Raw genomic sequence first — 25,746 nt, forward strand, 5'->3', positions numbered from 1 at the left:
GGACCGCTTTTTACTACAAAAGTCAGATGAAAAAAGACACAAAATGAGACAAAAAGCAGAGAAAATATTGTGAAAATGAGACAGAAAAGGACCAAAGAACAATCTAGTATTTGACTTTGTGATCATGGTCTAGAAATGATTTTAAATTGATCCTTTGACTCATTTACAATCTGCAGTTCATGTCTTCTCTGGAATTTGGACACTTTGATGATGATTGATGGATTGTGCTCATTTGGTAGAGGATGCTGCTTTTACACTCTTTCTACATTCATTGAAAGCTTCTGACGAGCTTCAACACCACTTTATTTGACATTCACTGCATTATTTTGGATTGAAAATTCATTCATATGCTCTCAATGTTGTCCAGCAGAATTCCTTCAATGTGGAACTACTAGAAGATGAGATGTTAACAGGAGCAAACACCAAGGAGACCCATCAGTCCTCTGCTGTTTATTATCAGCTCTGGATATCAACCCTCCTGTTGGCTTCATTTACGCCACCAAAAAACAGGAAAAAAATCCAGAAATTCAGCAAAAAAATTCACCAAATTTATGGAAATGTGCAAAAACCTTCAGGAAGAAAATTCCAAGAATTCATTTAAAGTTTTATTTAAAAAAACAACAAAATAAAATCCCTCTAATTTGGCAGGAAATTCTTGTAAATAATTTCAAAAAATGAGTAAAAATCTTCCAAAAATCCTAAAAATATCTAAAGTGATTCCATATTTATCAGTAAAACTTCTGATATTTTCTTTAAGAACATTCACAGAAAAATCAACCAAAATCCAGAGAATTTACTGGATTTTGGTTGATTTTTATGTGAATGTTCTTTAGAAATATTTCTCTTTTCCACCAAAAAATGTTCAAAAAATGTCCCAAAAATGTTCAAATGTGGACATCAGAAGTTTCTCTGTGGAAATATTTATTATTTTCCACATTTTCAACCTTTAAAACGACACGAGGGTTAAAATAGTGAAAGTCTAAAAGCATTTAATAAGGACACAGTCAGCAGATGATCCAACATTATATTAAAGCTGTGTGTATTTTCCAGAAGCCTCAGGGTTTGATTGAAACTAAATGTGAGATCTGATCCATTCACCAGAAAACACAAACTTTACTTCAGAATATTCCAGTCAAAAATGAGCTGAAACATTTGGAGAAACTATCAGTAAAATCTGATGAACAGGGAAACTTCTAACATTCTGATTGGTGGAAATCAAATGTAAAATCCTTGAAGATCTGCTTCCAAAGGAATCTTTGATATTTGGTAGAATATTGAGGACAGAAATGGAAGGATTTCAGGATGGATTTATCCAGCAGATTCTTGATGTGTTTCACATGGATGGATGAAGAAAATCCAGCAGATTGACTGTGATGTGATTTGATGCTAAAAGGTGATGTGGTAAAATGAGTAGAGGAGGGGCTTTGAATGTCACTGATGGACAAACAATGAATGGTTCCATGAAATGACTTTAGAAAACAGGAACATTATCTGTGCTTTACCTTAGCGCCTCATCTTTGTCTCATTCTCTTTAACATGTCATTTCCATCCTTTAAATGATCCCATTTCCACATGCAGCTGTTCTTCTACTGGAAAATGCTTTAGAAGCAGAACTTCAGTCCACACAAAGCTACAATGTGGAAGAACAGGAGGATTTGTACAGGAGGAAATGTGTCTTTGTGAAGGATTGGATGGAGAAAGGACAACCCAGTCTCACATCAAATTGTGACATAGTCACGTTTGTCCACAATGCAAAACGTTACAATCTCACAATTTGGCCCTGAAAATTGTGAGATGCTCACGCTTTTTCCCCCAATTCTTTTGTATTGGTCTGACGAAGGGTCACGTGACTGCTTGCTGCAGGCTTCTCAAAATGAAAACATGGCGGCTATTCCTTTTATTTTCCGTGGAAAATGCATTATTTTAAGATAGTTTGGACAGAAAAAAACATTTTGATGACATTTTTAGTGAGAAATATATATAACACTTTCACATTATGCATTCAGTTATTGGAAATGATCTGTGGTTTGGTTTGTTTTTACGCTGAATTTCACTTCACGGCATTAAATTGTGACAGTGTCACATTTTGTGCGTTATGCTGGTTGATTAGGACGCTGCCAAAAACGAAAACAAGCGGTGTGTTTATTTTTGTATTGTTGCATTGTGTAATTTTTTGAGTTGTTAAATCATTTTTGTAACTCTTGGTGATTACTGCTAGTTACTGAGATGTCTTCCCCGGCCGTTCATTAGTTGACGCGCTTCGCTCCCTTGTTAACAAGTTGCATTTCAATGATCCACAAGTCTCTCGTTGTCAATGCAAACAACCGTATTTATTTCCATGAACGTGCTTTTACCGCAATCATTTGTTGAGCTCATCCATGCACCAGTCAGCGCACAGCGATCTAAAAACTTTATTCCTGCCCACAACAAGATCCCCCTGTCTTTCTTTAGCCCGTGGAAGCGTCCATAGCAACCACCATAGCAACGGTGGGAAACGTAACAGTTCCACTCCGAGACGTGAAAGATTCATCGTCATAACAAACCAGAGATCATACACAAGAACTGAACGAATATTGTGAAATTAAAATGTATATTTTTTTGGTGTCGCTGTAATGCCTGAGGCTTTGCTGCTGTCCGCTTTCTGACCGTGGTCGGCAAAATACAGGGGAGAACGACGTGCAGAACCTGCTGCACCTTTCTTCTTCGGTGGTGTCTGTGTAAAACAATGTCCAACATGCAAACAGCACACCTAGCGCCATGAAGCACAAAATGCAGGTGTAAATCAATGACATCTTACAATTACGATGTCCTGTCTTTTAACTAATAAAGACACATATATAAAGAACTTTACATCAGTTTGTTTGTTTGTTTGTTTGTTTTATTAAGATCCCCTATCAGCTTTTGCAAAGCAGCAGCTATTCTCCCTGGGGTCTTCATAATTTCATTTGTGACAACACCAAAAAGCAACATGTACACAAAATACATACAAATCAAATTACAAAATACATAAACAATGCATACAAAAATACACATATACAATACAAATAACATACATATACAAAACCTGTCCTAACCAAAAGCATACAACACATAATACTCCCACCTTGAATTATAAAAATAAACTTTTCTTCTTCAAAGATACCATGACCTAACAGTAATAATTAAAGAATAATCTACCTCAGAAACCAACCATAACATGAATCACTTAAACAGTGACATTACAGTCACTACATTTAAGTTTAAGATTTAATTTAATGAATTATTGTATTTTACAAATTTCTATTCCCAAGCAACCCAGTAAATTACTAACTAAAATTTTGTGCTATGTAATGCTCTTTTAGTTTTATTTTAAAGTTTTCAATATTCCCCGTTTTTGAGAAAATCCGGATGTTATCGCTCGCTCCCGACAAAAGCATCAGTTTTTTAAAATATTTTGGATTTCGATTAATTAGACAATGAACAAATTGGCGTAATTTCCTGGTGGGTGTGTTTACGCAGCCTATTAAATACTTTTCCCCCATGAAATAAAGTACAATCCATACATCATGGTCCAGTGTTCATTGTTTGTTTTGTTCACTGACATAGTGCAATAGAGTTTTGTTTTTTAAACCATCCAGTACCGTAATGACTATTGAATGAATATGGCATCTCGTTTACATCTCTAATTAAGGAGCAAGAAATTTACTGACGTTGATTTATGATTCAAGACAAGCAGAGGACACACTGTGTGCCCCTTTAATGTCCAAAAGGCCAATTAAGGTCAAAATCTCACAGATTCTTTGACCAATTTGGACCAATCTGCACATGTTTCATATTGGGTCCTAAACCAATACTGGTGTACGTTTTCAGACCACCAGGACGTAGAACGGCAAAATAGGAGCAAAAAAGACACTGGAACAGGGGCCTTTGTTAAAATGAATGAGAAACAGTGTGAGAACATCAATCAAAGTGCACCAAAGAGCATAAAGTCATAGAACAGGGTGTGCTGAATGCTCTGGGAGCAAGTCTGCAGTGAAAACACCTTTGAAGGGGTCAAGGGTCACTAAATCTGAAGACTTCAAATGAAGGAGACATTTTGTGCAAGATATCAAGTATCATAAAAGTCATTCCCAGTGGAATTCAAGTCTGATATTGTGTGGGCCTGTTCAGAGCAGTCACATGAAGCACTGTATCTGTTTTCAAGGATCTAGGCCCACGGGAACCTGCTTTTTTCAGCAGTGAGGCCTGCTAGTAGTGATGAAGCCTGAGGCCTTCAAACGTGTAAAAATCATTCCTGCTCGGTCATTTTTGGGTCTAGTGACACCAAATCGGACACGCTCCTACTAGACCACCTCCTGACCTTGCATATTTTTTTCAGAGAGTTAGCTCAAAAGGGGACCGAGCACGGCCCTGTTTCTGACTCTACGGTTAACCCTTTAATGTCCAAATGTTTCAAAACGGGCTAAAAAGGTCAAAATCTCACACAATCCTTCACCAATTTGGACCAAACTGCACAGATTCTATATACAGAGGCTAATGTGAACGCTCATGCACGTTTCAGACCTCCAGGGGCCCTGGAGAAGGAATGAGGGCCAAAAAAAAACAAAGTGCATTCTTTCAGTTCTCTATACTTCTATCCATGGTTGTGCTGTTTTCATAGAGGCACACAACTTTATATTGCAGTAAACACAATGAGCCCAGGGGGATTTAAAATACGACTGGAGCAACTAGAAACTACTTCAGGGAGTTAATGACACACCAGCATAGCAACACAACTACAGCAAGAACAAATACCACAACATCTACAGAGAAAAATATCATTATTGCTCTCCTCATTATTACAAATATACAGACTCTTTATATATAAGGAACCATAAACACGCTAAAGACACAATAAAGTAGCCAAAAAAAGGTAATGAATAAAGTTTCACACAAACAGACATAAGTTTTGTGTGTGTGGGCAAAGTGTTCTTTTCAGAGTTGGTCAGTGCAGCACAGTGAGGTGCACCAAAGAAAATTAATGATAAAATGATGACTAAATGCTGAGATGTTATGATGAATAAAACAAAGATTTTTCAGTGATGGAATATTCTTTTCCACTTGTACAATGACTGCAAGGAAATTGTGCTGCAACCAAACAGCAAACTCTTTGAATGAGAAATAAAGGCAACATGGAAATGCAGAAAATTACAGTTTGTCAAACGTCTGCTTGAAGCTGCTTCAAAAACGAGTTCATCTCTATGGATCCCTGCTTTAAAATGTCCAAGTTTACAGCAGTCTTTTTTGCTCCTATTTTGCCGTTGTAGGTCCTGGTGGTCTGAAACCGTACAGCAGTATTTCTTTAGGACCCAATATCAAGCATGTGCGGGTTGGTCCAAATCGGTCAAAGAATCTGTGAGATTTTGACCTTAATTGGCCTTTTGGACATTAAAGGGGCACACTTCCAAACTTCAACATGGCACCATTTGGCCCCCTGTTGACCTAGGAGGCTGATATTGTACATACCGACTCACAAGGGGCCCTAGTACTTGTGGTTAAAATTTCGTCCCGTTCGGGTAAAAAATGAGGGTGAGGGTCTAATTCCACTGGCAGAAGGCTCTCAGGGTCAATGAGTCTAACAAGACCTGATTTTCCTAACATGAACATTTGGTCAGATTTTTCTACTGGGACCCTGGGGCTGATCTTTTACTATGTTATGCTAGGCTATATTTGGAGCTGAACAGTGCTGGTTTGGTGTCTCTGTGACCTTCCCGTGACCCGTGGTGCAGGGTCAAAGTTTCACATTTTTGGACATTGAAGCCCCATAAATTAGTAATTTTTGCATCAAATGAGCTGAAACTTTTAGGGGTGATTTAGGTGACCTTGGTTAACAATTGATCTGAAGCACAAGTCTCTATGTCGTTCCTGGAGCTACTTCCGGTTTGGGAGGGGCTAGCAAAACAGTTCCAGTGGATTTAGATTTTAGATGTTTCAGAGGTACCAGATCCCAGGTTTCAGCTCTCTGAGTGTTACAGAAGAGAAATGAGAGCAAAAGAGGGACAACTATTGAAAAACGTGTTTTTTTGGCCCTCATTCCTTCTTCAGGGCCCCTGGAGGTCTGAAACGTGCATGAGCGTTCACATTAGCCTCTGTATATAGAATCTGTGCAGTTTGGTCCAAATTGGTGAAGGAATGTGTGAGATTTTGACCTTTTTAGCCCGTTTTGAAGCATTTGGACATGAAAGGGTTAACCGTAGAGTCAGAAACAGGACCGTGGTCGGGCCCCTTTTGAGCTAACTCTCTGAAAAAAAATATGCAAGGTCAGGAGGTGGTCTGGTAGGAGCGTGTCCGATTTGGTGTCACGAGACCCAAAATGACCGAGCAGGAATGATTTTTACACGTTTGACGGCCTCAGGCTTCATCACTGCTAGCAGGCCTCACTGCTGAAAAAAGCAGGTTCCCGTGGGCCTAGATCCTTGAAAACAGATACAGTGCTTCATGTCACTGCTCTGAATAGTCCCACACAATATCAGACTTGAATTCCACTGGGAATGACTTTTATGATACTTGATATGTTGCACAAAATGTCTCCTTCATTTGAAGTCTTCAGATTTAGTGACCCTTGACCCCTTCAAAGGTGTTTTCACTGCAGACTTGCTCCCAGAGCATTCAGCACACCCTGTTCTATGACTTTATGCTCTTTGGTGCACTTTGATTGATGTTCTCACACTGTTTCTCATTCATTTTAACAAAGGCCCCTGTTCCAGTGTCTTTTTTGCTCCTATTTTGCCGTTCTACGTCCTGGTGGTCTGAAAACGTACACCAGTATTGGTTTAGGACCCAATATCAAACATGTGCAGGTTGGTCCAAATTGGTCAAAGAATTTGTGAGATTTTGACCTTAATTGGCCTTTTGGACGTTAAAGGGGCACACAGTGTGTCCTCTGCTTGTCTTGAATCATAAATCAACGTCAGTAAATTTCTTGCTCCTTAATTAGAGATGTAAACGAGATGCCATATTCATTCAATAGTCATTACGGTACTGGATGGTTTAAAAAACAAAACTCTATTGCACTATGTCAGTGAACAAAACAAACAATGAACACTGGACCATGATGTATGGATTGTACTTTATTTCATGGGGGAAAAAGTATTTAATAGGCTGCGTAAACACACCAACCAGGAAATTACGCCAATTTGTTCATTGTCTAATTAATCGAAATCCAAAATATTTTTAAAAACTGATGCTTTTGTCGGGAGCGAGCGATAACATCCGGATTTTCTCAAAAACGGGGAATATTGAAAACTTTAAAATTAAACTAAAAGAGCATTATGTAGCACAAAATTTTAGTTAGTAATTTACTGGGTTGCTTGGGAATAGAAATTTGTAAAATACAATAATTCATTAAATTAAATCTTAAACTTAAATGTAGTGACTGTAATGTCACTGTTTAAGTGATTCATGTTATGGTTGGTTTCTGAGGTAGATTATTCTTTAATTATTACTGTTAGGTCATGGTATCTTTGAAGAAGAAAAGTTTATTTTTATAATTCAAGGTGGGAGTATTATGTGTTGTATGCTTTTGGTTAGGACAGGTTTTGTATATGTATGTTATTTGTATTGTATATGTGTATTTTTGTATGCATTGTTTATGTATTTTGTAATTTGATTTGTATGTATTTTGTGTACATGTTGCTTTTTGGTGTTGTCACAAATGAAATTATGAAGACCCCAGGGAGAATAGCTGCTGCTTTGCAAAAGCTGATAGGGGATCTTAATAAAACAAACAAACAAACAAACAAACTGATGTAAAGTTCTTTATATATGTGTCTTTATTAGTTAAAAGACAGGACATTGTAATTGTAAGATGTCATTGATTTACACCTGCATTTTGTGCTTCATGGCGCTAGGTGTGCTGTTTGCATGTTGGACATTGTTTTACACAGACACCACCGAAGAAGAAAGGTGCAGCAGGTTCTGCACGTCGTTCTCCCCTGTATTTTGCCGACCACGGTCAGAAAGCGGACAGCAGCAAAGCCTCAGGCATTACAGCGACACCAAAAAAAATATACATTTTAATTTCATAATATTCGTTCAGTTCTTGTGTGTGCTCTTTGGTTTGTTATTACGATGAATCTTTCACGTCTCGGAGTGGAACTGTTACGTTTCCCACCGTTGCTATGGTGGTTGCTATGGACGCTTCCACGGGCTAAAGAAAGACAGGGGGATCTTGTTGTGGGCAGGAATAAAGTTTTAGATCGCTGTGTGCTGACTGGTGCATGGATGAGCTCAACAAATGATTGCGGTAAAAGCACGTTCATGGAAATAAATACGGTTGTTTGCATTGACAACGAGAGACTTGTGGATCATTGAAATGCAACTTGTTAACAAGGGAGCGAAGCGCGTCAACTAATGAACGGCCGGGGAAGACATCTCAGTAACTAGCAGTAATCACCAAGAGTTACATAAATGATTTAACAACTCAAAAAATTACACAATGCAACAATACAAAAATAAACACACCGCTTGTTTTCGTTTTTGGCAGCGTCCTAATCAACCAGCATAACGTACAAAATGTGACACTGTCACAATTTAATGCCGTGAAGTGAAATTCAGCGTAAAAACAAACCAAACCACAGATCATTTCCAATAACTGAATGCATAATGTGAAAGTGTTATATATATTTCTCACTAAAAATGTCATCAAAATGTTTTTTTCTGTCCAAACTATCTTAAAATAATGCATTTTCCACGGAAAATAAAAGGAATAGCCGCCATGTTTTCATTTTGAGAAGCCTCCAGCAAGCAGTCACGTGACCCTTCGTCAGACCAATACAAAAGAATTGGGGGAAAAAACGTGAGCATCTCACAATTTTCAGGGCCAAATTGTGAGATTGTAACGTTTTGCATTGTGGACAAACGTGACTATGTCACAATTTGATGTGAGACTGGGTTGGAAAGGAACACATTGAATGGATGAAGATGTTCTAGTGGTTTTCAAAGTAAACTGACTTCAGATTGCTGCTAGAAACAACATTCTCTGCTAATCAAAGCTGTTCCAGTGATCAAAGGAATGTTCCAGAATTCATGTGAACTCCTCATTCTAACACGCTGTTTATTGACAGAGAAACATTTTGACACGTTAAATGTTAGAACAACATTGTGAGATGATCAGGAACTAAAGAATGTTTTCCTCTTCCTGCTCAAAGAAAAGTTGGATCTCCAACATTTCCACAGACTGACTCTATCAAAGTCACAAGCAGATATTTGTCTTTTCCTTTCTGAGCTCAAATGAAAGAAGTTCATTTCTAAACTCTTTCTGATGTTTCTCCATGTAGAGAATGTTCCAGAAGGAGATTTCATGTGGAGAAGAACACATGCACATTGATGGAGAAGATGTGAACCTCCAGAACATCTGTTCTCCTCCTGAACTATTGTGAGGAGCTTTAGGGACACAATCATGAATGGTTGCTAACAAACAACGTTCAACCTGTCTGTGAATACAATTCTATCAAGTTTGCTCTCTTTATGCACAACAAACATCTGGAATTTATGTGGAATCCTAGAATGAGAACTGCTGAGTTTTAGACACACAGATGTAGATGTTTTAAGGCTGCTCTGAGTTTGAAACTTTTCTTTTCCTCCTTAATAAAACTGTTATGCTGCCCTTGCAGCGCGTGTTCTCATGTGCAGCTAGACAGCCGAGTCATTCCATCTCATTTCAACAAATCTGAGGAAATTTTGTTGCATGACCTCCTCTGATCATCTCCAAACTTTTTTTTTAACTATCCCAACATAAGAATAGATTACTTGCAAAGTTTTAACATCATATGATTGCTATTTGCTAAGTTATAAAATATTTAAATCCCTATTTTTCCACTCGGAAATTGATATGTTAGGTAGAAAGGCTTGATTTAGGAAGATAATACTGGGAACTGACTGATGATATAGACTTACAAGTGATCTGAAGGGTTCAAACACCTTAACAATAGAGCAGGAAAAAAAATTTGGAATGAATATACCCATTTCTCTGTGGTACAGGGCAATTTAAAAATTTGGCGAAAATGGCATTTTTCAAGAATTTAGGCATTTTTTTCACAAATTTTAATAAGTAACAAGGTTCATATGTTATAAAAATCTCAAAGTACCTTAAAAGTTCTCTCTAACCTAAAAATATCCAAGAGCTAGCTAGTCTCCTTAGACCTCAAAACGATGCCTATTTATGAAACAGACTGAAAAACACCATACATATATTGGCACAGAAACCAATGTGGGACATGGAGTAGAAACATGAAACTTTGTCAGTATAACAATAAACATCCGAATAATTGATATCTGAAGTATCAACATTGTTTCTTGAATCCTTCATGGCCAATTTAACCAAGAAATGCACTATGTTTTATAGGCGTTTTTTTTAGGAATTCTAACTAATATATTGCAGTTAAAATGAGTTATATTGCCTTAGGTCCCATGTAAAACATGTAATTTGTCCCCAACTTATCACACCACTATTTCTGTCCTTTGAACTGCTTGAATTTCTCTGAAATCAGGCCATCATCTGCACCAGATATGTGGTACTGTCCACCACGGCGTGTTGAAGGAGCAGTGATTGGACAGAGGATGTGGGCTGTAGGCACCCACACTACGTCATCCTTTCTAGGCCATGTGAACTTCTTGCTGGGACCTTTTGGGTGCATGAATTTCACTTGCAAATCTTCAAATTCAGCTGATAAGTCAAATACGATACCGAGGCTGTCCTGAGAATGCAGTCTGGGAGTGATGCCATTTCTTCTTATTCAGTTACTGTATGAAAGAAAAAACAATGTCTATATAATAATTAACTTCAGATATGCCCTTTGTAACTTATACTACGATGCTGATGCTTCAGATTCATCTTTCATCTTTAGTTGGTCATGTAAATGGTTCCTAAAAACAAAAACGAGGATCAAAATGTATAGTAAATTGATTCAGCAGTTGCTCATCTTTGGCACAAGAAACAAATATGAAAGTAAGTTCACACATACTTCACACATACTAGTTCCTCCAAAAAAAATTTGAACCGCGTACCATGTATCCCACATGCACTTTTTAATGCCTAAAGTTAGGCTATTTTGGGTCTACACCTGAGTTCAACAGCCTATAAATCAATAAATAAGCTTTATTTTAATGTTTTAAAACTTTTACCTTATGCAACTTTCATTAGTAAAGAAGAAAATTCATTCTTTCAATGTCTTTTCACAAGAATAAGTCCTAAAATAGAGGCATGAAAAACCCAAAATAAAGTCGCCCATGAAATAATAAGGATATTTTGGGAAATTCCACAGTCCAGTATTTTTTTATTTTCATTCATTTCTATACTTTTCTCACCAGAAGGGTAAAAGTTTTGGAAGGGGAAAAAATTCTGACCATGTAAAAGGAGTATAAATTGCTTTTTTTAGTAGTTTAAAACCCTAAAATCATAGGCGAGGATTAAGTTTGGACTGACTATGGGTATTAGATTAGATCATTACTGCTTATACTGTATGTTTATAACCATAATACTTTGCATTTGTTCATAAAATTACCCAAATAAAGCCCAAAAAAAATTTTGGGAGGATCTGAGAAAGTGGTGCAACAAGCATTTGTTGAATTGACATGGAATGACTCAGCCAGCTAACATTTCAAAGTCTTCAAATAACCACACAGGGCTTGCTTTTCTGTGCTTTACTTGAGCTTGACTGATCAACAGTTTTCTCTTTTTTGTAAAACTGAAACAGACAACAGACACCAACAGAGAAAATAAAATAAATCAGTATATGAGCGCTGACATATTCATGAACACACGTATTACACGTACTGAAGCCGATTGCTAACTCTGCGCTGAATGACACAGTTTAACTCCATAACGAATTATAACAACAGAAACTTATAACATGGCAGTCTTATTTGATGCTTATGTACACATTTTACTCACAGATAAATAATTTCCCAGGCAGAAGCGTGATAAAACATTAGCAACAAAGGTTAGCTGTGTCCGTTTTTGTTTGTTGGTTAGCTGTGTCCGTTGCAGCTGTCAGCACTCTACCAGTGACGTAGCAACTTCAAAGATAGGTCAGAGCGGTGCGAGCGCTCACACCGCCATCATTTCTGACACCAAACCAAAACAGAGCGCTCACTTTGACGCGTTTTTTTAAAAACCCAACTGAAATCAATTTTCAACTAAATCACTTCACTTTAAAGACAGCACAGCTGTCAAATAGAAGTTCCTTCAGACTGTCTCAGATTCTCATGTTATAAACTGATGAACCCCTGAGAAGTTCATTTATTTCAAGCTGTCTGATTTGATTATTCTCTTTCTTTCTTTTCTGCTTCTCTTCTGCTTGGACCAGTGGAATTGTAGGACACAGTTGGTGCCTATTTGTTGTTCAATTATGCTTCATAAAAGATAAAACAACAAAAAACTTGGGGAGCCAAATATCCCAGAATGCATTTAGAGCAGCAGCAAAGAGCGAGGAGGAAACTTTCAGAGGAAACTCAAGTATTTTGGGAATCCTGCTGTTATTGTGACACTAAATGTAGTTTTCAGATGATCTGAGGTGAGAAAGTGGTTGTAAAAAGGTCCAATGTGTGGTGAGTTTGTCCAGATGAAGCTGATTAAAAATGAGCTCCAACGCTTTCAGAGATGTGAGGTCCAGGTTAGACAGCTCTGATGGACGCTCAGCCTCACTGTAGAGCTCCTTATCTGGACCAGACTTTACAATCTGCTGCTCTGACGCTTCTATAGCGCTTCAACAGGATATTAGGAGTTTCTGTGGATCCAACCGTCACACTTTGACCTCACACTTTATTTGGATTGTTCACAGAAAAATCACTTTGAAAGAAGTTCAAGTTGACAACTTTAGATTGTTCATGTTTTACTCGCTCACTGACTGTGATCATAAGAACAGATAGAAATTAAAACAGAGAAGATCATTTATTTACAAGTTTGGTTTCTGAGTCTTTTCACCACTAAAATATGGAGTTTTTCTTCTAGTCTTTGGACTTCTTTATATCTGCTGTTAGGGATAAATTTAATGAAATAGAATTAAAAATGGAGACAAAAAGATCAAAATAAAAGCATCAGTTTTACTGCTTTACTAAAGATCTTTTTTCTGTTTTCATTTCTGCCGTGGAAGAGGATAAACGTTGATTATTCAACATGGAAAATTAAATTCCACTGATCAACAAATAAGCAAACAAACATGAAGATCAAAGTGTGTTATTAGTCATTTATTGAATAAAAAAGAAAGTTAGAATAGTTGAAAAGCCACAGGCAGAGCAAATAAAAGTGGAGAAAGACGTATTAAAATCATTGATCTTGTTCAGGAAAAATCAACCACTGCAATGAAAATAAAAACTAAGTTAGACATTGATTACAGCACAAGATCTGTTCAAAGAATTTAGAGCATGGAAGGGTTCAAATACAGCACAATGTGAGGAAAAGCTCCTTTAACGGCCAAACACAACATTTATAGAATGAAACAGGCTAAAAAATGTAGAATTTACAGAGTTCAATGTAATCTGGATAGTCCTGGTGGGTTTAAATTCTACTGGAATCATATCGATGCTGAAAACATTTTGATCCACAGATAGCTAGGGTTATGGGAGCTTTGATGGAAAAATACAATCTGATAGAATTTGTTGATGAAACCAGAAATTCAGAATCTGATAAAAAAAACTGATGAAAAAACATTGAAGCACTTATTTGTTGTAAAAATGAAAAATGGATCTATCAATAAGACATAAATGACAGAAGAGCACAGAATACTTTGGAAAGAGTGACACAGATGAAGGAAGTTCTCATTTCATCACTAGAACAGGACTTAAAGACTCACATCAGGATCAAGTGTGGCTGCACAAAAAGCTGATTTTCACTGGACAATAATGTGTGAAAGTCTGTCAGCAGTTTGGAGATTCACTGCTTCCTCTCTCATTTCACACTTTGTGCAGCTCAAATGCTTTTAGTTCCAGTGAGCGTCAGAGGAACACCACATCCTGATTTTCACTCTCAACATTTGACTGGAAAAAGACGCAAACACCACATTTGGCTCCTGGAAGAATCACAACTTCATCTTTGAAGAGGAACAAGTTTACAAGGAATCATTTAGAAGGATTTGACAAAGAAACACATTTAATCCATGAATGTGAAAACATGTTTGTGAGGGACAGAGTCATGGAGAGACTCAACCATCTGTTCAACACTGTTTCTGTACCAGGAGGAGACTCTGGAGACGAGACTCAGCACAGAGACACTGAGGAGGAACCAGACTTGGACCTGTAGACCCCAAATCCAGGATAGAGAGGTTCAGTGAATGTGGTGTTGAAGGTGTGGAGGTGGATCAGAGAGTCAGAGGAGACTCTGTAGAAGGACAGAGTTCCAGCAGGAACGTCCACATAAACTGAAACTCTGTGAGAGACTGAGGAGGAACTGATGGGTGTTTCACTGTTATTGTGTTTGACATAGTAACCATCATCAGAGCAGAACAGACTCCAGGACTGATCATTAAATCCAAACCTACCGTCACTGCCTCCTTTCCTTCCGATTCCTCTGTAACTCACTGATATAGCAACCCCTCCTCTCCACTCCACCTCCCAGTAACAGCGACCAGTCAGACCAGTTCTACACAGCAGCTGATAATACCAGTCAAACCTGTCTGGATGATCAGGATACCTCTGATCCTCCTCCACATTCGTCACCTTCCTGTTGTTGTCAGACAGTCTGAGGTTTCCGTTTACTGTGTTTGTGTCGACTGTGAGCTGACAGGAATCTGATGGAGAGAACAAACACAACACAGCTGCAGTTATTGATGGATCATGTGATCAGTATTAAAGCTTTGATGATGACCTCAGAGATGTGACACTTTGAAGATGCTTGAATGTGCTGCTTTGTTTCCATCAATCCATTCAAACACACTTACACTTCCTCAGACCTGGTGTCAACCATGGGACTCCAGCAGGCGTCACCCTGAAAGGAGGAGGACGGTCAGAGCAGCAGAGACTCTTTCAGCAGCACACATGGACGTTACATGGCTCTCACACTGTTCCACTGATAAAGGACCAGAGCGTTCATAGAGGTGACATCATTCTCCCAGACTGATACAAACTTCACTGGCGCCATGACTGACTGTACAACTTTAAATCATTTTCTACAATTGTGCAGCAAAACAGAACTTTCTTCTTTTCTTTTTCCTCTTTTTCAGTGATATCACTCTATGCTAGCCCATTGCCTTAAATCCCTTTGGAACATCTCATTTAATGAACTAGAACATCAGGTTATAGGTGTCGCTGAGCTGCCTTTCCTTTTTGTGTGTGTGCCAGAATATACATAGCTAGAAGCTTAGAAAGCTTTTTGCTTTATTTCTTCTTTTTTATGTCTTTTTCACTTGTCTCTCTCAATGCTAGGGGACTGAGGAATAATGTAAAGCGTAAAGCTTTATTTTTAATGTTAAACAGCTGAAAACTGATTTGTTTTTTTTTTCAAGAATTGCACTCACTTATCACCTCTGCCAGATAATCACCGGAGTCTGTCCGTCCGTGTGTGTGTGTGTGTGTGTGTGTGTGTGTGTGTGTGTGTGTGTGTGTGTGTGTGTGTGTGTGTGTGTGTGTGTGTGTGTGTGTGTGTTCTTGTACTTGCTACATTGTGAGAACCATTTTCTGCATTTAACTATCAAAGTGAGGACATTTTTACAAAGTGAGGACATTTTGGCCGGTCCTCACTTTGAAACAGCCATGTTTGAGGGTGAAGACTTGTTTTTAGAGAACAGGTATGAATTGAGGTTTGGTTAGGGTTAGGGTAAGGATTAGGGTTAGGCGATCAGTTGTGATGGTTAAGGTTAGGGTAAGGCTGTAGGAAATGCATTACGCCTATGGATGTCCTCACTAAGATAGAAGTACAAACATGGGTGTGTGTGTGTGTGTGTGTGTGTGTGTGTGTTTGTCTGTTAACAGCATAACTCAAAAAGTCATGGACGGATTTTCACCAAATTTTTACAGGATGTCCGGAAGAGCAGAAGTAACAATTGATTAGATTTTGGAGGTGATCCGGATCACCGTCTGGATCCAGGATTTTTTTTGAAGGACTCTGTACAATTGAGAGATGGCCGCCAGGAGACACGCAGCGCTCGTCTGTCTGCTGCTGCCACCATACACCCACTGTGCACCGTGTCGCAGACATACAAACACACGCACGCACGGAGAGATAGTGTGCCACTAAATTCGTCACTCCGCGCCAGATGCAGTTTGCTCCCAACGGCGCGTGTCGTTGCAGTTAAATGGAGATCGGGGAGGCGAGAGGTGCATCTAAGTGCGTGGAAGCGAAAATGGCGAAAGAAGTGGCGTCTCACAAGCGACAATATTGCCGCACGACAGCACTGAACATAATCTCGTCTTTATGTTCTGTGGCGTCCGTCGCATTCTGCATTCTCCTGAGCATTAACGCGGCTGATATCAAGCACCGAGTTGTGGATTTGGAGAGTGGCAAAGGTGAGCACACCTTCATCCAAGCCCCCGGCTACTCCATGGATGATTTTATTTCACTGGTTCAACAAAGAGTGGATGAGCTGCTCTCTCCGCGCACCTTTGAGAGATGGCCGACAGACAAGCGCGTCTCCTGGCGGCCATCTCTCAATTGTACAGAGTCCTTCACAAACATTCTGGATCCAGAAAGTGATCCGGATCACCGCCAAAATCTTGTTTTTTTGTCTGCAAGTCCGCTCAAAAATGACACCAACCAACCATGGTGTCATTGCTTAAGCTTCATGTGCAATTTTTTTCTTCTTTGTGACTGTGACCATCACCTGTCCTCATGGCAAATTAACCTATCATGTTTAGGTTTTGGGTCTGTCGTGGAAAACGGCCTACAAGCACAATTTCTCTCCACATGGGTATTATCTCTGGAATAATGGGGATATACTGCATCAAAATAAAAGCATCTTTCTCAATCCCTGCTTTAACAACAAAATGGACTTCGTCTCACAGCTTCTGACCCCTAGTGGCCATTTTATGAATGACACTGAATTCTGTGAAAAGTCTCCATTCCCTTCAACACTTGAAGAGTTTCCAAAGGTCATTAGCTCCATTCCAGCTGCTGTTGTGACTCTGTGCACTGCCTCCTCTCTTGCAGCAGATATACATGTTGTTAATCCATGTGACACTTATTGTGGCTAAATATGCTTTGGGACGGCAAAGAACAGCAACAGAGCTATACGTGCACTGTTCCAAAGAGAAACGACAACAAAACCTGATGTTATCCATGACTGGAACTCTTTTATTAATAATATCTCTGGTCTCAGGTTTGGCTTTGACCTCACAAATTCATGTTGAACAAAGTTAGGGACATTTATGTTAAAATCTTACATAAAATCTGTCCATAAAACATTCTATGACTAAATTCAAACGTGATATAGATGTAAGATGTTCTTTTTGCTCTGAACAGCCAGAAACAGTTCCACATTTTTTTATTATTGTAGTTACAGCAGAAAAATGTGGAAGGAAATTTCTAAATTTTGTTCATAAAAACTAAATCTGCAGATTGATTTGTTCTACAAACATCATTTTTGGAGTTTATGCACAGGATGGATATGAAAAAGACAAGGCCTTTATCATCAATCTCATATTAATATTAGTAAAATTTAACATTCATAAAGAAAAATTCAGTCATCAAAAGACACATTATCTTGTCTTCCATAAAGAATTTGAATATTATTTAAAGTCAATAAATAAATATCTGATAACCAGAAAGCAATAAAAACTGTTTACATTTGTAAAATATTTAATTTGCTGTAAATGTTTAAATTTGCTCAGCTGTTTTTTTTTGTTGTTTGTTTTTTTGGGTTTTTTTGTTTCTTTTCTTTCTTCTCTTCCTTTCTTCCTTCAAAGTGATTTTTGTTAACTCTGTCACTGTTTGTTTCAATATCATGTTGATGTTGGATGTTACCTGTGACTTTTTGAAATAAATTAAAAAAACAAACAAAAAAAATTAACAGTTTATCCTGCTTCCTGTCTTTGAGTTAAGCTAGGCTAACAGTTTCCCTCTGCTCTCAGTATTAATGCTAAGCTAGGCTAGTCATGGTGTGTAGCTGAGCTAACTGTTCTTCTGCTCCATCCTTGGTGTTTCTCTCTTCCACTGATTCTCAGGTGTTTTCTGTTCAGCCCCTCAGGAAGAAGGAAACATTTAGCGCCCCCTACCCTCCACCACCGCTAGAAATAGCATCATTAGTCTAGAAATTATTACAAGTCCACCTCTGTACATGAAGGAAAACTAAAAAGAAAGAAATCTAGATCCACTTCCAACAAAGAACAACTTTATGAACCTTTTTTAGTTTAAAATGCATCAATTAGCCTTAAAGTCAACAAATTTAATCCTTCTGGAAACTCTAAACATTTTAACCGACTAATTGATCCATTTGATGGTGAAAAATAACCTGAAATAAAATCAATAAATTATCAATCAAAGTGATCAGCATCTTTCCCTCAGGAGCTCAACATAGAAACACTTCCACTGATTGAGCTGATTTTTAATCAGAATGATGAAGTCAGGATTAACGGCTACAATGAGCTCCTTTTTAACCAACAACTTTTCAAAGCGTGTTTGAAGCGTGACGCTGCAACTCTCAGCTCCTGCTCAGTGTTTAGGAGGATCTGGACCTGGTCTCCAGCAGCAGCGAAGCCGCTCTCACAAAGATCAGCAGAAGAACGTCCACAGCCCTCAGAGTGGATTCTGCCTCTCTGCACTCACACACAATTCACTCAGAGTCTGAGATGTGAACCTCAGACGTCACGTTGATGAGCTGCTCCTCCTCTGCAGAGCTGGAACCAGTGGGAGCACTGGAAGGATCTCTCAGCCACTCATACTGGGAACTGTTTTCAGGGAACTCCTTCTTAAAGAATCCATCAGTCATGAAATAAGCTGCTTCATACATGGAATCACTGAGGTGGCATCATAGCCACTGCTTTCTACAAATTCCTGCAGGTTCTCCAATCAGTCAGTATCTCCTCCATCCAGTGGCTGCCCCACATCGCTAGCTTTCCACTAAACAGCTCATCTAGTCTGTGACCTGAGGGAGGACTTTATCTTTCCCTTCAAGCTGCACATTTACTTCATTTAGCATCCAAGTGTGTCCCTCAGGTCGGCCACTTTCACCTGGAACTTTTCATCACTACATTTTTCTCACACTTCTTCTTGTCTTCCTGCTCCACAAACATTCTGATCTCCTCTCTGAGCTCAGAAACTCTGGACTAGACTTTCCCTGGTGACAGCCACCTTGGTTCAGAGTCAAACAGCACAGCTTGATGTTCAGCTCCCATCTCCTCACAGGGAGCAGAGAAGACTCCAGTTTTAGTGCTCTGCTCTTTAGAAAACTGACTCCAGTCAGAAGCTCCCTTCATCCAGAGGAAAGCTGCCTTAATGCCAGAGCTTCTCTGTGGACCACAGTGTGTCCACTCAGCAGTAGGTGAGCTCTTCTGGATGACTTCCTCAAGCCCTTTTCTCCTCCCTGCCATGGTCTGTGCACCATCACTGCAAACACCACTTCTCCCACTGTAGCCCATTCTCAGTCAGGAAGCAGTCCAGGATTTAGAACATCTCTTCAGCTGTGGCTGTCTCTGACATATTTACTAAAAACTAGATCCTCACACAGGGAGTCTGTCGTGTCCAAACGTACAGAAGCCACAAAAAAGCAGTCTCTGTTGCTGTCAGGCTTCATGGAACTGAAAGGCACAACGTTTGTCTTTGACGTGATCTACCAGCTGTTCCTGAACATGGTTAGCCATGTCATTTGTACGTCTGGACACAGAGTCATTGGACAGAGGGACACTTTTTATTTGTGTGTCTTCCAGCAGGACACAGATCATGTCTAATGCTGCAGGGAGTATCAGATCCTCTGCTATGGTGAGGACTTTTTACACCCACCACTTTGCTACGCCTCCTTATATCATGCTAACAGCGCTCTCTGCTTTAGCCACGTAGCATTCATGAAGCCCATGTTTGTTGGCAACATTCAGCAGGTTTTCAGTGAAAAAACTCCAGCGGCTGATCAGCGTGGTTGGAGTGTAATGTGTTGAAGTGATGCCTTCATTTATTTGGCTTCATGCTGTCCACTACCAACATTTTTAGACTCAGTAAACATAGCGGTCTGTCCTCGTCTCCCACCGTAGTCACAGTGAAGCTCAGAGCTACAGATTCTTCATCACATTTCCTCATCTGAGCTTTCAGGAGATTTTTGTTTGTCTCATTATCTCCGTCTCTCTCTCTGCCTTTCTTCTCATTCCTGTTAAATATTTTTCCGTTGTGTCTTGTGTGTGTTTGTAGTATTTCAGATCTCCTGCTCTGTGGTGTGTTCACTGCCTCCAGGGGGCGCCACTATTTAAGAAGCACTGAGCTAGGCTAAAAGGTTCCTGTCTGTCTGTACCTCAGAGTGTCTGTCTGTCTGTACCTCAGAGTGTCTGTCTGTCTGTACCTCAGAGTGTCTGTCTGTCTGTACCTCAGAGTGTCTGTCTGTCTGTACCTCAGAGTGTCTGTCTGTCTGTACCTCAGAGTGTCTGTCTGTCTGTACCTCAGAGTGTCTGTCTGTACCTCAGAGTGTCTGTCTGTCTGTACCTCAGAGTTTCCAGTCTACAGTGTGGATCCTCCACTTTAGCTCTCAGCATCTTCTCTCCTGAGTCTCCTGGATGGTTGTAGCTCAGGTCCAGCTCTCTCAGATTTGAGGTCTTCAAGCTCAGAGCTGAGGCCAGAGAAGCACAGCCTTCCTCTGTGACCAGACAGCCTGACAGCCTGCACACACAAAACAACACAAACCTGATGGACAACACTTGGATGGATGTTTCTCTCTCTCTTTTCTTCTTTGTCTTTCAGATACATTTTGCTGCACATTTCATGCGTCTCAAGAAAATCAACAATCTCAACAATGATTAGTGGGATTTAATCATGTCAAAAATAAACCCTGACAAAGTCCTGCACAAGTTCAGTAAAAGCTCATTTGATGAATCCCATCAGCAGAAATGATTGTACTCAGGTTAGCTGTTTATCCACTGATAGAAATCACATCAGTTTCAAAGTGTGAGTCCTGACCTGAGAGCTTCCAGTTTACAGTGTGGACTCTCCAGTCCAGCAGACAGACTCTCCACTCCTGAATCCTGCAGGTTGTTGTTACTCAGGTCCAGCTCTGTCACACTGGAGGACTGGGAGCTGAGGACTGAGGACAGAGCTCCACAGCTTCTCTCTGACAGATTACAGCCACTCAGTCTGAAGAGACAAAAAGCACATTATACTGATGAAACAGCTGCAAAATGAAAAAGGATCTTCAGTCTCCAACTACTTACACAACTTTCTTGGAGGCTTTGACCACTGGCAGCAGCCTCAGAAGAACCTCCTCAGAAGCAGAGTATTTCTTCAGGTCAAACACGTCCAGATGTTCTTCTGATGACAGTAAGATGAAGCCCAGAGCTGACCACTGAGCAGGAGACAGTTCATCTGTGGACAGACGTCCTGAGCTCAGGGACTGTTGGATCTCCTCCACTAGAGAAACATCCTTCAGTTCATTCAGACAGTGGAACAGATTGATGCTTCTCTCTGCAGACAGATTCTCACTGATTTTCTCCTTGATGTACTCCACTGTTTTCCGATTGGTCTGTGAGCTACTTCCTGTCTTTGACAGCAGGCCTGATAGGAGATTCTGATTGGTCGGCAGTGACAGACCCAGGAGGAAGCGCAGGAACAAGTCCAGGTGTCCGTTTGGACTCTGTAGGGCCTCGTCCACAGCTCTCTGGTAGAAACCTGTTGAATAACTTTGGAACATTTCAGACCAACAAGACGTTGTTTGTTCTTCTTCCAGCAGGCTGATTCCAGAGTTGATGAAGGTCTGATGGACATGAAGAGCAGCCAGAAACTCATGAACGCTCAGATGGACGAAGCAGAACACCTTGTCTTCCTGTTTCCGTCTTCGCTCTTCTTTGAAGATCTGTGTGAACACTCCTGAGTACACTGAGGCTTCACTCACATCGATGCCACTTTCTCTCAGATCTTTCTCATAGAAGATCAGGTTGCCCTTCTGCAGCTGTTCAAAAGCAAGTTTAGCTAATGACTTTATGTACTGAAAGCAATTCTCTGAACCGTACTTTTCTTTTGTGTGATCAATCTGAAATCTTAGAAACTCTACATACATCTCAGTCAGGGTTCTGGGCAGATCTCCTCCCTCTCTGCTTCTCAGCAGCTCCTCCAGAACTGTAGCAGTGATCCAGCAGAACACTGGGATGTGGCACATGATGTGGAGGCTTCGTGACTTCTTCATGTGGGAGATGATGCTTCTGGCCTGCTTCTTCTTTCTGAATCTCTTCCTGAAGTACTCCTCCTTCTGTGGGTCGGTGAACCCTCTGACCTCTGTTGTGATGTTGACAAGGTTTTGAGGGATCTGATTGGCTGCTGCAGGTCGTGTGGTTATCCAGAGGCGAGCTGAGTGCAACAGTTTTCCTCTGATAAGTTCCCTCAGCAGGACTTCGATTTTAGTTGACTTTGTGACATCCACAGAGGGAATGTCGTCGACCTGAAAGTCCAGATGAAGGCGACTCTCGTCCAGTCCATCAAACACAAACAGCAGTTTGAATCTGCTCTTCTTGTAGCTGCTGTTTCCTGATGACTGCAGAGCTGTAAAGATGTAATTCAGAGCCTCCACTGTGACGTCTTTAGTTTCTGGGATACAGAAATGAATGAGCTCTGCCAAACCAAGCTCTTGTCCCTGCAATGAATTCAGAGCACGGAAAGTGAACGGGAAAATAAGATGCACGTCTTGATTGGTTCTTTCTTCGGCCCAGTCCAACACAAACTTGCGCACGAGGAATGTTTTTCCAATCCCTGCAATCCCATTGGTCAGCACTGTTCTGATGGGTCTGTATTTTCCAGAAGGATGCTTGAAAATGTCTCTGGGTTGGATCTGTGTCTCTGTGTCTGATGGCTTCCACACCTTGTCAATCTGTAGGACCTCATGCTGTGTGTTGACGTGCACGTCCCGGCCAGCTGTGATGTACAGCTCTGTGTAGATATCAACCAGAAGCTGCTCATCTGCTGCCCACCCCTCTGTTGTAACCAGAAACGTGTCCTGGAAGTTTGACTGAAGCTTCTGTTGGTAATACGTGATGGGACGTGGTTCTGGTCCCGGAACAGTCTGATCTGTGTCAAACATGAAGGGAACAGTGTGAGGTGTGTGTCTACAGAAACCTCTGCTGCTGTTCGAAAAAGTAAACACAAGCAACTACAAAGAGGCTGAAATTTTAATTAACCACCTATAACATCTGATAATAATTAAAAGTTGGCCAACTGTGTGAGATTTTTCTAAATTTATTCCTGGGGGTTTCATTCTAACCTAGACACATAATGCAGCAACTTACCCTGATCATTTGGAGGAAAGTGACTGAAAAAACTATTGAAAGGGCAACTCAGCCAAAGGGCTACCCAGATGGTTAACTATGGAGGCAGTCAGAAGGTCGATGGGTTACCCCATGTCCAGATTAAGCTGTTCTTAGATATCCTATTAGGGAAAGACCATCCATCCATCCTCTATACACCGCTTTATCCTCACTAGGATCGCGGGGAGTGCTGGAGCTTTTTCCAGCTGACTCGGGTGAAGGCAGGGGACACCCTGGACAGGTCACCAGTCTGTCACAGGGCTACATATACAGACACACAATCACACTCACATTCACACCTACGGACAATTTAGAGTAACCAATTAACCTCAGCATATTTTTGGACTGTGGGAGGAAGCCGGAGTACCCGGAGAAAACCCACGCATGCACAGGGAGAACATGCAAACTCCATGCAGAAAGATCCCAGGCCGGGATTTGAACCGGGGATCTTCTTGCTGCAAGGCGAAAGTGCTAACCACTACCTCACTGTGCAGCCTTAGGGCAAGACCATTTCATCAATATAACCTAAAACCAGAGATCTGGACCAGCAGCCCTGTTCGGGGCTCACCCGGGCTCTTATCAAAGTACACTACCAGTCGAAACTTTTAGAACACACAATTTTCACAGTTTTTCATTGAAATTCAAGCAGTTCAAGTCCAATGAACAGCTTGAAATGGGACAAAGGTAAGTGGTGCACTGCCAGAGGTTAAAAAAGTTCAGGTTACCCAAAATTGAAAATAAGGTACATTTCAGAATTATACAAAAAGGCCATTTTCGGGGAACAGAAATGTTTTAACAACTTCAAGCTGTTCTGCACCAATGGAGGTTGATCAAGCCTTGAAAGTTGGAGCTACCCAATCCTACAGGAGTCCCAATTTTTCTAGATTCCTTCTGTTACAGGCCTCAGCCGAGTTACCTGTTTCCAGAAGATGTGTGTCCTGTATTATTCAGGAAAAAACGGGAGACAAGAGACGTCAGTTGTTGTTCATCAGCAGGCCACTCTCTGTCTTTATTAAACAGATTTCATTTTTCTCTTTTGTTGTAATTCATATACAAGTTGTCTGTTTTTCACAATGAATTTTTTAACAAATTGTGTCACACCATCAAACAATATATAAACACATATTCAAACCGTTGGGACACACCAAATACATTTCTCATAACTCTCAAACTGCTGTTCGCACAGCCCAAAATGATCCAACTTAACGGTCTGGACTATCTTTTCCGCTGTCAATGCTGCTCCAGCTTAGCATATCAGTGATTTCCACACTGCAATTAAGCCTACCAATTTCATCATTCGTTTTTTTGTATACAAACACAAGTGAACTGATCAATAAAATTCATGAACACAGTATCAAACACAGACTTCACGCTGCATTAATAACAACTAAACAATTTCTGCGCTGCAAATACAGTCTATACATGGAAAGAACTGACACAAGGGCACATGTATTACGGAGCTACTGTCGGAATGCAAAAAGATATCGTACAAGCTGCCATTTTGTCAACCTCTTTGCACAGGAGCAAGCAAAGCATTAGCCGCGACCACAAACAATCGGTCACTGAAATGACCGTCTATGTAACCTGAACCTCCTCTAACTGCACCACACACCATGAAGGTTTGCTCAGTCTGTCGGGCTGTATAGTGTCAAACTGAAACACATTACTAACCTGTATTATTCAGGGAAAAACGGGAGACAAGAGACGTCAGTTGTTGTTCATCAGCAGACCGCTCTCTGTCTGAGGGACAGGAACGACCTGCTGCTATAACGCCACTGTGCTCGCCCCAGTGTAATCTCCCCCTTGTGGTGAAATCGGGAAACTGCACCTGGTGACTAAAACTGCTAAATTCTGCATGTTATATTAAAATGTGGTCTCCCCTACAGAAAAACATTAATAAAAAAATATTACTCAATTGTGACAATTGCAGGTGTCACACTTCCAACCCTCTGTCTGCATAAAGTAGTGTTGGAACACACCGTGGAACCTTCCAGAACATTATTAGAACAGTACTGTACTGCAGAAAGTAGTGCGTTGTTACAGAAAAGGAGAGAAAAAGGTAATTAACAATAGAAGACAGACAGACCATCAGATCACTTAAAATGTAGGTCTTTCCTACAGAGAAACTGAAGACAGTCAAGGTGTCAGTGAGTACAGTTTTCTTCACCATCAAAAGGTTCTCAGAAATTAGCTTAAAATGGACACCAGTTCAGAAAACTGGATGTGAGGATCACCAGCCATAAAACTGACCGTTCTGCTACAGCTACACTACAACCTGCTGCCTCATGAAACTCCATAGACAACCACTGTTCTGTGTTGTACAAAACAACCTGCTTAAACTCTGCTTCCATTTCAGGCATGAGGAACTGCTGC

At 40.3% G+C, this 25,746-nt stretch overlaps 1 protein-coding gene across 6 annotated transcripts; it reads right to left on the reverse strand.

Annotated features, from left to right (window-relative positions):
• Window positions 1-13,191: 13,191 nt before the first annotated feature.
• Window positions 13,192-25,180, reverse strand: LOC127536397 (NLR family CARD domain-containing protein 3-like). 6 transcript variants are annotated; one of them, XM_051956578.1, is made up of 6 exons: window positions 25,045-25,174; window positions 21,295-23,137; window positions 21,044-21,217; window positions 20,573-20,746; window positions 14,895-14,941; window positions 13,192-14,744 (listed from the first exon to the last, which is right to left on the reverse strand). In XM_051956578.1, the coding sequence occupies exons 2-6, from the start codon at window positions 22,260-22,262 to the stop codon at window positions 14,215-14,217; spliced, it is 1,893 nt and encodes a 630-aa protein (XP_051812538.1). In that variant the 5' UTR covers window positions 22,263-23,137; window positions 25,045-25,174; the 3' UTR covers window positions 13,192-14,214. The 6 variants fall into 6 exon arrangements, with proteins under 6 accessions (XP_051812538.1, XP_051812540.1, XP_051812539.1 ...); XM_051956580.1 differs by lacking the exons at window positions 13,192-14,744; window positions 14,895-14,941 and adding an exon at window positions 17,814-20,480 and having other exon boundaries at window positions 20,549-20,746; window positions 25,045-25,180; XM_051956579.1 differs by lacking the exons at window positions 13,192-14,744; window positions 14,895-14,941 and adding an exon at window positions 17,814-20,504 and having other exon boundaries at window positions 20,549-20,746; window positions 25,045-25,180.
• Between the last annotated feature and the right edge of the window lie 566 nt (window positions 25,181-25,746).

The sequence above is a fragment of the Acanthochromis polyacanthus genome, chromosome 12 (genome assembly GCF_021347895.1).
Source record: "Acanthochromis polyacanthus isolate Apoly-LR-REF ecotype Palm Island chromosome 12, KAUST_Apoly_ChrSc, whole genome shotgun sequence".
Classification (NCBI taxonomy): Eukaryota; Metazoa; Chordata; class Actinopteri; family Pomacentridae; genus Acanthochromis; species Acanthochromis polyacanthus.